This window comes from Dryobates pubescens, chromosome Z (assembly GCF_014839835.1).
Source record: "Dryobates pubescens isolate bDryPub1 chromosome Z, bDryPub1.pri, whole genome shotgun sequence".
Classification (NCBI taxonomy): domain Eukaryota; kingdom Metazoa; phylum Chordata; class Aves; order Piciformes; family Picidae; genus Dryobates; species Dryobates pubescens.
Genome location: NC_071657.1, coordinates 54753746 through 54771529, shown reverse-complemented (window position 1 = coordinate 54771529; position 17784 = coordinate 54753746). Strand labels below are relative to the sequence as shown.

The following is a 17784-nucleotide window of genomic DNA, read 5'->3' as shown; positions in this document are numbered from 1 at the left end:
TATCTGCCAGTTCCACCAGGACCCATGGGTGAATCTCATCAGGGCCCAAGGACTTGTGCACCATAGGCTTCTTTAGGTGGTCTCAGACTGAATCTTCACTTACAGTAGGTAGAACTTCATTTTTCTAGTCCCTACCTTTGCTTTCTAGAGCTTGAGCAGTGTGGCTGGAGCCCTTGCTGGTAAAGCCTGAGGCAAATAAGTCATTGAGCACCTCAGCCTTCTCCATATCATCAATGTGTATAAATATCTGAGGGGTGGGTGTCAAGTGGAAGGGGCCAAGCTCTTTTCAGTGGTGCACAGTAATAAGACAAGAAACAACAGGTTCAAACTTGAACATAGAAGATTTCACCTCAACATGAGGAGAAACTTCTTTACACTGAGGGTGACAGAGCACTGGAAAGGCTGCCCAGGGGTGTTGTGGAGTCTCCTTCTCTGGAGACTTTCAAAACCCACCTGGATGCATTCATCATAAAATCAACCAGTTTGGAAAAGACCTCCGAGATCATCAAGTCCAACCTATTACCTAATAGCTAACAGATCATGACTAACTAAACCATGGCTTCGAGTGCCATGTCCAGTCCCTTTTTGCACACCTCAAGGGACGGTGACTCCACCACCTCCCTGAGCAGCACATTCCAATGGCCAATTACTCTTTCTGTGAAGAACTTTCTCCTCACCTCAAGTCTAAGCTTCTCCTGGCGCAGCTTGAAACTGTGTCTTCTTGTTCTGCCACTGGTTGCCTGGGAGAAGAGACTAATCCTCACGTGGCTACAACCTTGTACATCAGGTAGATGTAGAGAGCAATAAGGTCTCCCCTGAGCCTCCTTTTCTCTAGGCTAAACAACCCCAGCTCTCTCAGCCTCTCCTCACAGGGCTTGTGCTTGAGAGCTCTCTCCAGCCTCGTTGCCCTTCTCTGGATGTGTTCAAGTATCTCAATGTCCTTCTTGAGGAGCCCCGAACTGGACACAGTACTCAAGGTGTGGCCTAACCAGTGCTGAGTACAGGGGCAGAATGACTTCCCTGCTCCTCTGCAGACTACCATAAGTGATCCTGCTTTGGCAGGAGGGTTGGACCCGATGATCTCTTGACATACCTTCCAAATTCTAATACACTGTGATATCTCTCATGATCAGATCTCCATATTCCTTCTGGAGAGGCCCCACACCTTCCCTAGCCTTCTTTTTGTCACTGATGTACCTGAAGAAATTTCTTCTTCTTCCCCTTTATGTCCCTATCCAAGTTTAATTCTGTCTAACCTAACTCCTGGCTGCTCCCACAACTTATTTGTAATCCTGCCATGTGACCTGTTGTTGCTTCCACTCCCTATATACTCTATTGTTGTGCCCAAAGAAGTCCAGGAGCACCTTTTTCATCCATGCTGGCCTCCTGGCATTCTTGCCTGTCACCTTGGGATGTAGTGCTTCTGAGCTTGAGCTTGGAGAAGATGGCCCTTGAATATTGACCAGCTTTCTTGGGCCCCTCTTCCCTCCAGGGCTTTATCACATAACACCCTGCCAAGCAGATACCTGAAAAGAATGAAGTCTGCTCTCTTGAAATCCAGAGTAGTGAGCTTGCTTTGCACACTCTTTGATGCCTTGAGGATCTTAAACTCTACCATTTCATGGTCACTGCAGCCAGGGCTGCAGCTTTTCTTACACCTTCCTTTACCACTGGAGGAGGACATTATCATCAATGCACTGTGGTTGGAAAAGACCTTCAAGACCAAGTCCAATCAGTATCTAACTCTACCAGGAATACTACTGTACCATATCCTTGAGTACCATATCTAGATGGCTTTTAAATACACTCAGGAATGGCAATTCAACCACATCCCTGGGCAGTGAGTTCCAGGTTTTGATAACCTGTATAGAAGGTTCAGTATAGAAGTTTTTCCTAATGCCTAATCTAAACTGCCCCTGGCTTAACTTGATGCCATTTCCTCTTGTCCTATCAGTTGTGACTTGTGAGAAAAGACCAACCACCCACCTCTACAACCTCCCTTCAGGTAGTTGTAGAGAGCAATAAGGTCTCCTATCATCTTCCTTTTCTCCAAACTAAACACCTCCCCCTCAGTCACTCCTTTTCAAGACCCTTCACCATCTTTGTTGCCCTTCTCTGCACACACTCCAGCACCTCAACATCTCTTTTGCACTCCAGTGCCCAAAACTGAACGCAGTTCTCAAGGTGTGGCATCTCAAGGTGTGGTCTCACCAGTCAGGTACACTGGGACAATCACCTCTATTCCTGCTGGCCACAATATTCCTGATGCAAACCAAGATGTCACTGGCCTTCTTGTGGTTGGCTCAAGTTCACCTGGCTGTTGATCAGCACCCACAGGTCCCTTTGTGCTGGGCAGCTTTCCAGCCACTCAGCCCAAAGCATGTAGCATTGCATGGGGTTGTTGTGACCCTCAGCACATGACCTTGTTGAAGCTTGTGTGATTGACCTCAGCCCATCGATCCAGCCTGTGTAGGTCACTCTGAAGAGCTTTCCTACCCTCCAGCAGATCAATATGCCCACCTAACTTGGTGTCATCTGCAAACTCACTCTGGCTGCTCTCACTGTCGTCTTCAAGATCATTTATAAAGATATTGAACAGGAGTGGCCCCAGCACTGAGCTCTGGGGAACACCACTTGTGACCAGTGGCCAATTGGATTTAACTCTATTCACCATTACTCTCTGGGCCCAGCCATCCAGCCAGTATTCTACCCAGCATCCATTTTTTTTCTTGAGGATGCTGTGGGGAACAGTATCAAAGACTTTACTGAAGTCCAGGTAAACAATAGCCACAGCCTTTTCCTCATCCACCAAGCAGGTCGTGTTGTGACAGAGAGAGAATGAGGTTTGTTAAGCAGGTCCTGCCTGTGTGAATCCATGCTGGCTGGGCCTGATACCCTGATTGTCTTGCGAATGGTATGTTAATGGCACTCAAAATTATTTGTTTTATCACCTTGTCTGGCACTGAAGTCAGATGACAGATCTGTAGTTCTCTGGATCCTCCTTCCATCCCTTCTTGTAGATGGGTATTGCATTTGCTAATCCCCAGTCTGTTGGGACTTTCCCACTTAGTGAGGACTGATGACAAATCACAACAGTGGCTTGGCAAGCACATCTGCCACCTTCTTCAGAACTCTTGGGACTAACCCATCTGGCTGCATAGCCTTGTGTGTGCCCAGGTGGTTCAGCATCCCTGTCTTCCAGCTCAAGGTGCTGGCTACCCAGCAAACATGTAGGCCTGCTAATAACAGATGAAACAAAGAAGGCACTAAGCACCTCAACATTTTCCTCATCCTCAGTCACTGTTTTTCTCCTGCATAAAATAAAGGATGAAAATCCTCCCTTGTCCTCCTTTTGTTGTTAATGTGTTTGTAGAAGCATTTTTTATTGTCTTGCAGCAATAGATAGATTTGAGTTCTAATTGAGCTTTGGCCCTTCTAGTTTTCTCCCTGCAAAACTTCACTGTGTCTGTAGTCTCCTGAGTGGCCTGTCCCTTTTCCAAAGGACATAAATTCTCCTCTTGTTCCTGAATTCCAACCAAAGGTCTCCATTCAGCCATGCCAGCCTTCCCACTGGCTCATCTTTCAGCACACGGGGATGACCTGTTCCCATGCTGTTAAGATTTCCTTCTGGAAGAGTGCCCAGCCCTCCTTGACTCCTTTGTCCTTCAGGAGAGCCTTTAAGGAACACTGCCAATCAGTCTCCTGAATAGGCCAAAGTCTGCACTATGGAAGTCCAGGGTGGCTGTTCCACTAAAGCCCCTCCTTACTTCTCTGATAATCAAAAACTCCAGCATATTGTGATCACTGAGACCAAGACAGCCTCCAGCTGTTACATCTCCTACAAGTCTGTGTCTGTTAACAAGCAGAAGGTGTCCAGGAGGTGTCCACCTTCTCCAGTTGGTTCCTTCACCAGCTGTGTCAGGAAGTTAGTTTCTATACACTCCAAGAACCCCTGGAATTCTCTGCTGCATTATATTCTCAGCACAAGTCTAGAAAGCTGAAGTCCTCCGGGAGAGATTTTGTGAGCACTTTGTTCTCCCAACTGTTTTATAGAGTACTTCATCAGTCTCATCCTGAATGGGTTGTCTGTAACAAACTCCCACCACAATATCTGACTTCTTGGCCTTCCCCTTGGTTCTTACCCATAAACACCCAAGCCTCTTATCTCCATATTTAAGTTGCAGACATTCATATCCCTCCTTGACATAGAGCCACCACACCTACCTCGTCTTGTCTCCTCTGAAAAGTGGTAGCTATGAATTGCAGCACTCCAGTCCTGTGAGTCATCCCACCACATTTCCATGATGGCACCTATACCATAGTTCTCTCGCTGCACAATGGCCTACTTGTTGTACATGCTGCATGCATTAGTATGGATGTGCTTCAGTTGGGCTAATGGTCCTGCTGCCTTCTTGGAGGAAGAAGCCCCAGTTTCCTGCAGGACATTCTCAGATACTTCATGAGTTACCAGCCTATAAACTCTTGTGTCTTTACTCCCTCATGGGTCATCATCCCACACCTCCACTGAGACAGCCAACTGTGTGACCTTACTACCACACCGTCCCGTGTGTACTAGTATGCTGCTCCCAGGCTTCTCTCTAGCAAGTCCAGTTTCATCTTGTCCTAGTTTGAGGCCGCAGAGATCTTCTATTGCCCCTGAAAGGGACAAAAGAATGACACTCACATAAATGGATTGGAAAGTGATGGAAAGTTTAAAGGGAAAGGCAATTAGTGTTTTACAGAAACTACAAAGCATAGTGGCAAAGAATCCCAAAGCGCAGAGAGTCCCTTACACTACACCCAAAGGCCCCCAACACTTCCCTTCTCCCCACCTGAGGGTCTACCCAAAACCCCCAGGGCTTTTTCTTCTCCTGCCACTGCTAGGCTAGTCTCAGGCTGGCCACGTCCAAGACTGCCCCCCCCACTTCCTCTCCTGGCATTAGGCCTAGCCAGGCCTAAGAGGCCTTAGTCCCCAGCATTACCTGAGAGGGAGCATCTCCCACGGGAGCAGAGAGGGAAGAAAGAGGAAGAGAGAGACTTTGCAGATGGATTTATAGGGCACAGGATTTATGGGTATGAAACATGCTGTTTCCTGTGTCCACCTACTGGGTTTGACACTAGGGCCACCAGAGGTGTAACTAATGTGGCAATAACAGGAGGCACCCTGCCCGAACTGCCATGTGCCACCTGTTATTTCATACTATAATTCCTGCACCCAAAACATATCATCAAATTAAAAACAATCTTTAGATGATATATATAGTAAAGCCCAAGTCTTCATCTGGGCTTCCTTTCAAATAGTCTCTTGTTCAGGCTCAGGTAGCAGTTCCTTCCAGTTACTTTCCCTCATCTGATGGAACCTCTTCAGCGACATTCTTCTGCAGTGCGAGCTCTTCATGGTTCCTATGGACATCCTGGTCACCTGGGAAAAAACCTCATAATTTCTCAACAGAACCTCCCTCTCCACCCACATCTGCTCAAGCAGCATGTTTCCACCCCCTGGGGCAATCGAGTCAGAACAATCAGGTTCATCAACTCCTTCCATCAGTATTCAGTATTCAGTATTCCCTCCAGGAAACAGCACTCTGAGACTTCAAAAAACTGCACGGACCTTTCCCAAGCCCAGTGCTGACCACTTCCAGCTGCAGCCCACGCTGCACATGTGCACACCACGCACAGGCACGCTGCTCACCACGGGGTGATAGCGTATGGAGGCATGGCTGCATCCGGCTACACAGCCCTCTCCCAGGAGAGGGAGTGGCTGCACTGCAAGCCACTGAGAAGAGAGGCAGAGCCAGGTACTAGACGCTGGTTTCAGGGGAGGTGTAACAGCTGCCACCACTGCTGCTCAGTATACAGAATGACAGCACTGCCATCGCCTCTGCTGCCACCGCAGTACAGATCAAAGCCACCAGCAGCCCTCAGGCCCCATAAGCGGCTTTTCCAGCCAAAGCCATTACTCACTCCCTGGGCCTCGGGAGCAGCTTTTGAGCTAAAGCCACTGCTCACCTTTTTGGATTCTGGGAGCCATGGCTCACCTTCCCACTGCTGCTAGCCCCCACCACCACAGGACAAGCTGACTCTGGTCTGCTTAAAATTGCCACCTCCCCCACTCCACGCTGCTTGACACTCTGCATGGAGCAAAGGGAAAAGGGCAGGCACCACTTTCTTAAGCTTTCACCCGATGCTGCTGGCTTACAGAATCGCTGCTGCCACCTTGAAACAGCAGGAGGGATTCCACGCCACGGCTACATGCCCAGCTGTCCCCTTGGAACCCATAAAAGGTCCACACGGTCGCTCCGGGAAAGCCTTGAGCCCAACCACCAAAACCAACACCGCCCAGATTTCCATTTTAACTTTTCCATCTCTGCACTTCTCCAATCCAATTTGCAGAGTTCCCTGCAGAAACCATCCTTTGCTACCAGTAATCTGTTCTGGTTTGAGACCAGACAGATCCTCTGTTGCCCCTGAAAGGGGTAAAAGAATGACACTCGCACAAATGGATTGGAAAGGCAGTTAGTGTTTTACAAAGCATAATGGCAAAGAATCCCAAAGCATACAGAGTCCCTTACACTACACCCAAGGCTTCCCAACACTTCCCTTCTCCCCACCTGAGGGAGAGGTGAAAAACCCAAAAACCCCCAGGGCTCTTTCTTCCACCCCACTGCTAGGCTGGTCTCAGGCTGGCCAGGTCTGAAACTGCCCTCTCCTCTTCTCCTGGCATTAGGCCTAGACAGGCCAAGAGGCTTAGGGATACTTCCCCACCGTTATCCAATAGGGAGCATCTCCCACAGGAGCAGAGAGGGAACAAAGAGGAAGAGAATGACTTTGCAGACAGAGTTATAGGGCACAGGATTTATGGGTATGAAACATGCTGTTTCCTGGGTCCACTTTACTGGGTTGGAGGCTCAGGATGCCAGAGGTGTGACTGATGTGGCAGTAACAGGAGGCACCCAGCCTGAACTGTCAAATGCCACATTTAAAGCCCTTTTAGTGAGCTGTGCTAGCTCTTGCCCCAGGATCCTTTTCCCATGTTGAGTCAGGTGTTCCCTGTCTGTTGCCAGCAGGCCTGGTATCCCCTGGCCAGAACCACCAAACTTCCACTGGCAGCAGCAGCCTCTGAGGCATGTGTTAAATCAAGTATGTTTTCCTGTTCCTTTCAGTATTTTTCTGAGCCTTTGAAGGGTTTGAGGAAAACACTGCTTGTGCTCCTACCCTTCAGCCTATTGCCCCAGTGTCCTAAAGTCCCTTTTAACCTTCTATTCACTATCTTGTCACTGCCCATCTGCATTACCAGTAGTGGGTAATAATCAGAGGGCTGTACCAGATCAGGGAATTTCCTAGTGATGCCTCTAACTCAGGCCCCAGGGAGGCTGCAGATTTCCCTGTAAGATGGATCCAGTTGGCACATGAGGCTCTCTGTTCTGCTCAGAAGGGAATCACCTATAATTACTGTCCCTTTCTTCTTAATACAAGCAGTCCTAGTGTGTGGGGCTGGCTGACTCACCCCAAGCAACCTGCTGATAGACCTGCATCCATATCCTCATTTGCCTGACCCTCAAGTTCCAGAGCATTTTACCTATTTTATAAGGACAAGTGGGAAGGTGAGGGAGCAGGGACCTGTTTCCATTCCTCCCAGTCACTTGGGTCCCCTCCTTCTGCCTGCAGACAAGAGGGGAGGGCATCCTCTGCTTCTTGTGGAGGTTCTATCCTTTGTATTTGCCTCAGGGTGTGGTTTCACCAACCTATCTCATTCTCACACTCTCTGCTACTCCTTAACCTTTGCAATTTCAAAACCTGAGCAATTCACATGACAAATTACTGAGGCGTGCAGGTAAGGGAGGAAATTGTTCATGTGCCAGAATATAACCAAGACTAAATCAAAGCTGGAGTGAAGCTCAGAAGAGTAATCCTCTTCAAAAGACTGTGGTCCAATACTCAAAGATGTGCTATTTGTATGTGCATGTCAGCTGTTGTTGTGATGGGTTGAAGGGCCGATCCCTCCTTCCCTCCCACCATGGGCAGAAAAAATGAGACTCAGACAAACGGATTGCAGAAATGGTGGAAAAGTTTAAATGGAAAAGCAGTGAATATTTTACAGAGAACCATAAGCACAGTGACAAAAGGAGATCCCAAAGCATAACCAGAAGCATCCCAACACTTCCCTCTCCCCACCTGAGGGTACACCCAAAAACCCCCAGGCCTCTTTCTTCCCCCCGCTCCACTGTCAGGCTAATCTCAGCTGGCCAGATCTGAGATTGCCCTTCCCCCTTCTTCTCCAGGCCTTAGGCCTAGCCAGGCCCAAGAGGCCTCCAGATGACACCCCCTCCATTACCAGACAGGGACCATCTCCATAGGAGCGGTGAGGGAAGAAAGAGGAGGTGCAGGACTTTGGAGGTGGTTTGGGTAGGGAGCAGGGCATTTTGGGATGAAATACGCAGCTCCCTGTGCCCACCCCCTGGCCTGGACCCTCAGGACACCAGAGGTGTGTCCTATGTGGCAGCAGCAGGGGGCACCCAGCCTGAACCACCACAGTTGTATAACAAAATGGACAGGATTTTAAGTGCTCCTTGTCTGTAATTGTCACTTCCGGCTGGATCTGGGTCTGTTGTCAATGGAAACAATAGTGGAGAAACTCTCATAAACTGAATTAATATGCACTAGAAGCTGCATCCTAGGTTGGTAATGAGTACCAGCTATTTTGGAAGAAATGTTAGTACTTGTCCTGAAGGAACAAAAGCCTCAAAAATGCCCTGAACCAGACAATGGGGCAGGAGCTAGTAGGTCTGTTTTCCAGGAGATTGCCCATGTTGCCTGGGCTTGTCTGAACATGCCCTGGGGCCAAGTGGGCCAGGTGTGTGTGCTGTTGGCCATGTTTGGAAAAAAGTGGTTCTATAGGTTAAAGTATCAGGTTTCTATCTCTTAATCTTTGTTGTCACTGGCCATCATTGTCTTGGTAAATCTATAAATGCTAGCCCAAAGAGTGAGTGCCTTGTCTTGCCTTGTCCAAGATCTAGGAGAAGCCACAAGCCTTAACCCTGCAAGCCCGAAAAGCCAAACCTTGCTTGCCTTGCAATTTGGAATCCAAGCTGTGCTTCAGTTTATCCAGAAAGACTGCAAGTGCCCCTTGCAGTAATGTGTTGTAAAGCCCAGGAACAGACAGAGACAAACCCTGGAGGAGCCAAGACCCTGGGACAGTTTCGTTTTATTGTAAGAAGCAACAAGGACTGCAATGAATATTGCAGCTGAAGAACCTCTCAAAAACAGGCAAAGCTACAAAGCTGACAAGCCCTGCAAGCCTCAGCAGCAGCCTCTTTTCTCCAAAGCTTTCCTGTATAAAGCCATTGGAAAAATAAACCCTGTAGGCGCCTCAGCAGCAAGCTGCAGAAGCCAACAGAAAGTGAAACTGTATTCCTGCAGCTTTCACCTGTTTCACACCGTTTTGGTTTTGTTTAAATCCACGTATGTGCAGCGTGGTACCACGATCTGTGGATTATAAACATTGTGTCTGAATGTACTGGACTAAAGTGATTTGAAGTGAGTAATCTACTAAATTTGGTTTTTATAAGTGTCTGTTAAAAAGGTCTGTTGCCCTAGAGAGTTCTGGAGTTCCCCCCCTTGTGGGCAAAGCCGGCATGTTGCTGATGTTCTTCTCTGTTTTCTTTACAGTTTAAATTACTGTTTGTTGTTTCTGGGTTTTTTGGTAATATTGTTTAAATTGTTACGTGTTCCTGCTGATGAGGTGTCTGTTCCACAACCAAATATTTTGAACTACTGAATAGATTTTATTAATATTTTCCATGGGATTTTTTAAAATGAAGTTACCAATATTTTTATTAATCATTCCACCTATTAAATATCAATAGTAGCCATACATTCATAACAGCACTTTAGCTCTGACTTTCCCCATCCTTGGAGGTGTTTAGGAGGAGACTTGATAGGGTGCTTGGTTGCATGGCTTAGTTGATTAGGTGAGTGGGATGATAGGTTGGACACGATGATCTCAAAGGTCTCTTCCAACCTGGCTTATTCTATTCTATTCTATCCTATCCTATCCTATCCTATCCTATCCTATCCTATCCTATCCTATCCTATCCTATCCTATCCTATCCTATCCGAGGCGGCGGTTGGTCTCTTCTCCCAGGCAACCAGTACCAGAACAAGAGGGCACAGTCTCAGGCTGCATCAGGAGAGGTTTAGGCTGGAGGTTAGGAGGAAGTTTTACACAGAGAGAGTGATTGCCCACTGGAATGGGCTGCCTGAGGAGGTGGTGGGGTCGCCGTCGCTGGGGGTGTTCAGGGCAAGGCTTGACAGGATGCTTGGTTCCATGGTTTAGTTGATTGGGTGGTGTTGGATGATAGGTTGGACACGATCTCGAAGGTCTCTTCCAACCTGGTTTATTCTATTCTATTCTATTCTATTCTATTCTATTCTATTCTATTCTATTCTATTCTATTCTATTCTACCCTGTTCTATTTCTCTTGGGAGGGTCTGTTTTATTTTGCACTCTCAAGTAAGTGACAGGTGGATAGAGAGAAAAAGCCTGTCCTTCTTGGGAGCAACATGTTCTTATGTGGCACAAGTTACAGTTCTGTCATCAGATTACAAGCAAATAAATTTCTCTGTCTGGACACTGCCTATGCAGGAAAGGGCATAGCAGTGCACTGCTAATGCAGAACAACAGCAAGGATGACTGACTCACTGCATCAAGAGACCTTATGTAAGCAGCTGGGATGTGTTGTGGATGCATCTTGTTTTGCTTTATTGTTTAGGACATAATTGTGTCCATGCTGATTGAAACTTCTGCATATATTTTGTTGTAAAAATAGGTGGTTTACAGTGTTTTCAGCTTTAGAAAAACAAAAACCAGCTCAGGTAGTGTGAAGGTTTCATCCAAGTGATAAAGAAGCATTTTGAATTATTAACCAAACTACAAATACAGATGGTCCTGTGTCAGGAATACTCCTTAGCAAACTCTCATGTGCTTCTTGTACATGTTTCAGATTGGCAAATACAGCTGGTGAGAGCTATGGCTCTGGATTGCCCCAGTAAATTTTCTGCAGGTACCCTACTTGCTCAAGATGAGGAACATTTTTTATCAATCCCAGAGGACGTTAGTTTGAGTAAATGAACTTCACTATGATATGGCAGATTCACACAGTTAAAAGGACGAGGACTGTTGTAAGAGCAGGTTGCAAGATATGCATGCTCTTACATGCTCGTGGTAGTGAATGTAATGAAGATGTTTCCTTTGTTGCGGTGTATGCTTAGTTGCATGAAGTGCAGAGACTTTTTCAGAAGAGCAGAGCTGAGACTTGTCACACTGAAGCAAGGCCATCTTGAGAATGAAACCTTCAGTAACTCTCCTTGGAAAAGTATCCTTCCTGCCCTCTCACTGAGTAAATGTGCTGAGGTTGCACTTCCTTGTGTTTTCTTAATCAGTATAGGCCAAAATGTATTTTGCCCTTGCCTTGCATTTTTGGATGGTGTTATCTCTCAGAATGATGTCAAGTTGCTCCTTGCCCACAAAGATAACTGTAAGTTTACATCATTAGAGCATTTGGGTTTAGAGGATGAATTTTCAGTTTTATCCTCTCTAGAGAGCCTATTCAAAGGATTTAGCATCAGGCTTGATGCAGTAGGAAGCTGTTCACAACTTTCATGTGGCTGTGAATCATGAATATTATTATTATTAGAAATAATGTTATGCCAGATTTTTTTTCTATTTTCAGTGTATTTGCATAGTTTGTAAATTCTTTCTACAACAGCCCTGACTGAAAGACTTTCCAGTCCTAATTTATGTATGTATCATTGTTAACACCTCCCACATAGAGAACAACTGACAATGCATGTATGGCTTACAACAGTCAAATATGTACAAGAGTACATGTAGTTCTATATCCTTTTATGCATGGGTCTTCCACATGACAACAATAATTATTATTTTTTCAATCCCCATGTTAAATATGTGGAGAAAATGTTTTACAAATGTAAAACCATAGAAGTTAGCAGCAAGATCTTAGGTGGATGTTTGTGAGAACAAAATTTTAGCTTGCTGGTTTGCACCTGCTGATGCTGAACTGTTTGTACAAATGTAACTTCATAGTCACCATAAAGCTCTGCAGTTCCTGGTATATTCAAATGCTCATGAACTGTAATTAATACCTATTTTCAGTTTACTGCAAAGAAATTCTTCAGTGATTACATTATGTGACACTGGAAGAAAATAGGTTGGGAGAGCTTGGGGGGGATCTTTAATGTGACCTTGCTGCTGAGTTTTGGGTAAGTTCTGTTCCTTTCCCAGCCTGCCATGTGAAACTAATTTGTGTTTGTTACTAAATCTAGATTTTTGTCTTTTTGGCCCTCAAAAGGGCCAACAATAACCCAACCTTTTAAGTGTATCTTCTTCCTTTGTTAGTCTCAGCTCATCTCAAATTCTGGTTTGTATAGAGATTAATTATTAAAACATTTTGGTTTGCAGGGAGGCTGTGTAGATTCAACAAATCAGGGCCTTGCTCTGCTCCTTATGACCCTTGGCCAACGGGATGTTTCCAAAGTCCTGTTAGGACCTTTGTCTCCATACACGTAAGTTGGTTTGTTAAGTTTCATTACCCAGTCTTGTTTAATTCCCTAGATTTACTGCACAGCTATTTTTTTTTACTATGGAAGACTTTGCTGATGGCTATGAATAGAACAGCTTGTACCCATCTTCAAATGAGACAGATGGTGTAAGTTACCTAGTGTTTATTGCTACACATTAGAAGATGATTTGATTCCTTTGCTCTTCCATATCATTTGTGATTCTCAGAATTAGAGAGATGGGTTTTGTTGTTGATTCTTGGTCATGGAATGTATGTGTGCATCAGTTTGTTTTTTTGTTGCCTGGTGTACACTGCTGTGTTTTCCTAGTGATCTCTCAGTAACTGGCATTAAATGGCATTTTTCAAATGCTTAACCAAATGCCGAAGCCGTGATTGTTCATAGGAAACAGCTTAAGAGTTCAATTCATAGAGTTCTGTACAACCCCAAAGCTTTAGCCCTATTAGGAAGCACTTTTATCTAGTTCTGTCTAGTCCATTTTTATTAAAGCTTTGTGGCTGGTAGAGGTTCAGAGGATAGAGAAAGGACTGGGTTTCTTATGTTGTTAGTTGCAACTTGAAGGTTAGGGGAAGGGCATCCCATACCAAAAATCTCATTTACTCTATTAGAATGACTAGGTCACAGTTATCCCTAGAGACTGAGCTGTTTTCCTTTAAAAAAATGAAGGTAGAGCTGTTTATCCTACAATGGCATCAAATAGTAAGACCGTGAACTGTCCTTTTTCGGTTATCATGGTACCGGTGCTGTATATGTGAAAGGTACAGTACTGTGATAACTGAAGAATGGTGGTGCCATCACATGACAGCTAGAAATTGCCTAACTGCTATTCTCAACCCCTGGCATCTCAGAAACAGCATATATCAGATTTTGAGGGGATGATGGGGAGCCTCCCATTGTACAGGGGTTAAGTAATCCTATGTAAAGTATCCAGGCTTTGAAGTATCCAGGTGTTTGAAGTGCACAGTGAAGCAAGTGAAACAAAATAATCACTCGCTGTGGTCTGGTCTCTTTTCTGATGCTATGGAAATCACACACCTGCACTAGTTTATTTTGTAAGCAGGGTCATGTCAAAGGGGTGGGTTGTCTCTTCTTCCAAGCTAGGAGTATGCAGTAGGGATGAAGGTGAGGAGAAGACATCCTGAAGCAGTATGTGTCACATGAGATCATTAAATCTCTCCAAAATTTCTGTATTTCCAAGGGGGCATCCTTTGCCCCTGCTAATGGCATTGGTCGGGAGAGAGGAGGTGTGGGTCCCACCGGTAGCTCCATGGCATCTCTCTTTCCTGGCCCACAGCCCGCCCGCTGCCTGTTGGCTCAGGGTCACGGCGCCCCCTGGCGGCTCCGGCCTTCGAGCACCGCCCGCGGGCCACACCCAGCAGCTCCATGTCAGACCCGGACCCTGGCTGGGCAATGGCCCTTAGCGGGACGCTGGGGAGTAATAAGGGATCCACTGGCCCTGACAGGCCTTTCTTAGGGTAGTCAGACCAAGAAGGTGTTGCTGGTGCACAGATCCTCTCACTCTGATCTTTGAGTTGGTCTCTTTGCCCAGACAGCAAGCTAAAATGTGTGAAGTGGTTGTGTGGTTGTGCATCTTTTGCTGTTGCTTAGTCAGGCTTCTGGGGACAGACTGTGCTTAGAGAAGTAGACTCCCCCACCCCTACTCTTTTTTTTTTTTGCTGGTAATATAATGTCTTTTCCTTTGAAAATGGCTATCCCTGAAGAGAACCTCCAGTGTGGCCCACATAGCTGTTCTTGGGCCTTGGGAAAAGTGTTGGTCCCATGCTCTTGCTTCAGCACACAATCTAGATGTTCAGCAAAACAGAACTTCTATATACCTGTCACCCCCTCCCTCTGTCCTCCAGTCTGTATGTGTATGTCTGATGCAGCCTCCACCATACTATTTGATATGCAAACCTTCCTGTATGTGAGCCGTATCAGCCTCAGGCTAGTACAAACCTGCTTTCTGTTGCACTTCTCTCACTTACCCCTGCCTTCCCCCCTCATTTTTCCCTATCTACAGGGCTCTTAGCACTTGTGCTTCTACTACTGCAAGACAGATATGGCCTTTTGATCCACCTGAATTCTCCCTAGGGCTATATTCCTGGGCAGACTCCCTTTCACTTGCATTGCCTGAGGCTTTATGATGTACCTGGGGGCTGTGGCTTGCTTTTCCTCACCCTTCTTCAAAAGTGAGAAGAGGTAAAGAAAGCACAGTAGTCCACATGTGCAAAGAGAAGTATGGACAGAACTGGTGGCACCAATGTGTTGTAGAGTTTGCTGATCAGCTTTTAGGATTTTACCCTGAGCTTCCAGCTCCATACTGACTGTGGTATTTGTACAGTTTATTCTGTGCCCACCTTGCAGTTCAGCATGGCACTCCTGCTGTTTTGGGCTTGGCTGCTTTCTTGCCACACTGCCAGAGCTCTTGAAAAGTACCCAGATGAGGAGGAGGCAGATACAGAGCTTCTTGCCTGTGAGCTCTACTGAAGCACTTGTGCCAGCACATGCCCATTTGCCTTATCCTAGCAGCAACTGGAAACACTGCATTTGGGGAGGAATATAAGAACAGGTGCTTTCCAGTTCTTCTTTTAACTGTTAATCTGTTTGAGAAATGAAGGAGCTGGTGTCTATGCTCAGGCTAGTTACCAGCCAGGAAGGTGAGGTAGAAAGGTGTACGTACCATGAGGAGTGATGAGCCCACTTTCACCCTTCAGAGGTATTCAGTTAACTGCTCCAGAGTTAACTCTGAGACGTTCTAGAGCACTGACGAGTGTAAGTAACAGCAGCCTCTTTTAGTCCAGCTCCTGCTCTTTCCCTCCTCACCCCATGCAGGTACCCAGTCACAGGAAAAGCAAGCATGTACAACTGGAGCAGATAAGGGAGTTCTTGTTCATTAAACTTTTGCTGTGCTTATTCACAATTTCTGTGAATATGAGTTGCCAGGAGGCTTTCAGAAGCCTTATGATGTTGCAGTGGGAACAGCCCTCTTAGTCTCCTGTGGCCCAATTTGTCAGCACTTTGGTTTGATTAAGTGTGATTAGCTTGTGATTATGCTCTCAGCATGCAGAGTAGAGGCTTTTTTCAGATTGTCAGCCAAACAAATGTGTGGACTGGATGTGCACATTCCCTTTCTTTAAAGGTTAAACTTAACCTAAGAAGGGCACATGCTGGTTGTTGCAGGAGAATAAACTTGAATAATTCAAGACTGCAGACTTCCTTGTGGCCATAACTGGAAGGGACCAGACTTGTGTCAGGAACAATTCCCTATTTTGTATTCATAGCCTTTTGGTGTAATTGCTTGTTTTCTCTTCTGGGGAAATCATTAGAAATGTTTTCTTAGTCTGTTTTCATGCCTCTCATTCCAAAATGATGAATCTGAGTCTGAATGTGATTCTATCAAACTAACACTAATACAAGTAGTAATACAATAGTAATACAAATCAAATGTACGCTTTAGGATATGGTGCCTCTCAAGGTATCTCTCCCTACTTATCTCTTATTTCTGCTTTAGCTACTGGGGGACAGGGGTGGCGGGGAGGACTACCACATGACTGTAACATGGAAAGTCAGCATCATAAGTCACCTTACCTGGCTACTTTCTCCTTTTCTCTTCCCTCACCATTTTGTCCTGCTATGTTACCAGGCATTCCCTTTCTCTCTGCTTGTACAAAGAGCGCAGTGGTTTCAGCAGAGCTCACTAGGCACTTCTCCAACACAATTGAGAACAATATTAGTAGCCTGTAGAATCATAGAATCAATAAGGTTGGAAAAGACCTCAGAGATCATCAAGTCCAACCTGTCACCCAACACCTCATGACTAACTAAGCCATGGCTTTGTAGACTTGCTTCTCTGTACTAAGCACTGTTGTCATGCTCTGTTCACTATGTTCACTGCTGTAATCAGCATTAGTACATACTGCTAATTGGCTTTCTCTTTTGTTTCTTAAACTGTGTTGTTTTTTTCTCCCTCAGAATTGAGTTTCTGCGACACCTGAGAAGCTTCTTCCAGATCATGTTTAAAATTGAAACAAAGACCCCTGAGGAAGAGCACGTGGGCGGGGAGAAAATCTTAATGACTTGTGTTGGCGTTGGATTTTCCAATATTAGCAAAACCATAAGATAAGAAACATCTGCAGACTTCATGAAACAGCATGACAGAAAACACTGCAAAGATCTGACCAAACCTGCCTTTTCCTGTGTGCTTACTCTGGCCCAGGGAAATGAGTGACAAACCCAGTGCAGAGGTACCCAGGCTTGCTTCATGTAAGCAGTAAAGCTGACTCTAGGCTATTTAGACTGATGTTGTTTATAAATGCAGTGCCACTATTCGCTGCTGCATGGAATAGCTGCCCAGAGTCTCAGCAGGCTTGGGACTCTTTGCACTGCGTTCCTCTGCATGGAGCACATGCCCCTTATGTCCCTATGTCCTCATGCCTTAGTGCAGTGGGTGCTCTGCTTTGTATCTACTTCACTCTTACCTTTTCTGAAAGATTTAGATATGGAAAACAAGACCTCTTCAGTGAAAAATAAACAATCACAATAGAAACTGTTACAGATTCTTCAGGGAATTGCAGAGACAATATTGGCATGGAAATAAAATTCAAGGTGTGACAATAACTTTTTGTTTATACATTGCATGTGTGTGGGATTCACCAAATGCTTTGCTCCTGGCTACACTGACTAAATTGCAATTTGTTCAGAAAGAAAGAAGTACCTGTCTTTTAATTTTCCTCAGTGCTAGAATGCTACAGAACAAGTGACAGCCTATACTGACTTGTTTTAGCTTCCTCTGCAAAGATGGTCATGGAGGAGAAACCTTGCCAGTTTTTGCCTTACTACATGTATTCTCTTCAGGTTTGTTTGGCATGCCTCATAGTGCAGTTTGCAATTAGTTGTGAAATGCAGCAAAAAATGCTGTAAGCTTTGAGAGAAAAATGCAGTGTTATGCCATCACGTTTTGTGCAGCTGCTTTCTTTTGAAAGAAGGGATAACGGTGTGTCAATATTTACCCAAGAAAGGCTTCTGGTAGATGCCAGGCAAACCTGCTGGAGTTAATGTTGAACTTCTAACACAAGGAAAGAAATACTTCAGACTTCAGACTGTGTTGAATGTGTCTGGGCTGAAATACAACATTGTCAAAAGCTGTTATCTATAGAGGGCAAACACTAGTGACTGTGTTTTAAT

At 45.5% G+C, this 17784-nt stretch overlaps 1 protein-coding gene across 1 annotated transcript in view; it reads left to right on the top strand.

The window, feature by feature from the left end:
* RCL1 (RNA terminal phosphate cyclase like 1) overlaps positions 1-17288 on the top strand; it is a 38166-nt gene extending 20878 nt beyond the window's left edge. Inside the window, exons 8-9 of the mRNA XM_054178756.1 lie at positions 12482-12585; positions 16573-17288. Of these exons, the coding sequence (XP_054034731.1) occupies positions 12482-12585; positions 16573-16723 (255 nt within the window). The 3' untranslated portion in view covers positions 16724-17288. The remainder of the gene's footprint in view (positions 1-12481; positions 12586-16572) is intronic.
* Positions 17289-17784: the final 496 nt, after the last annotated feature.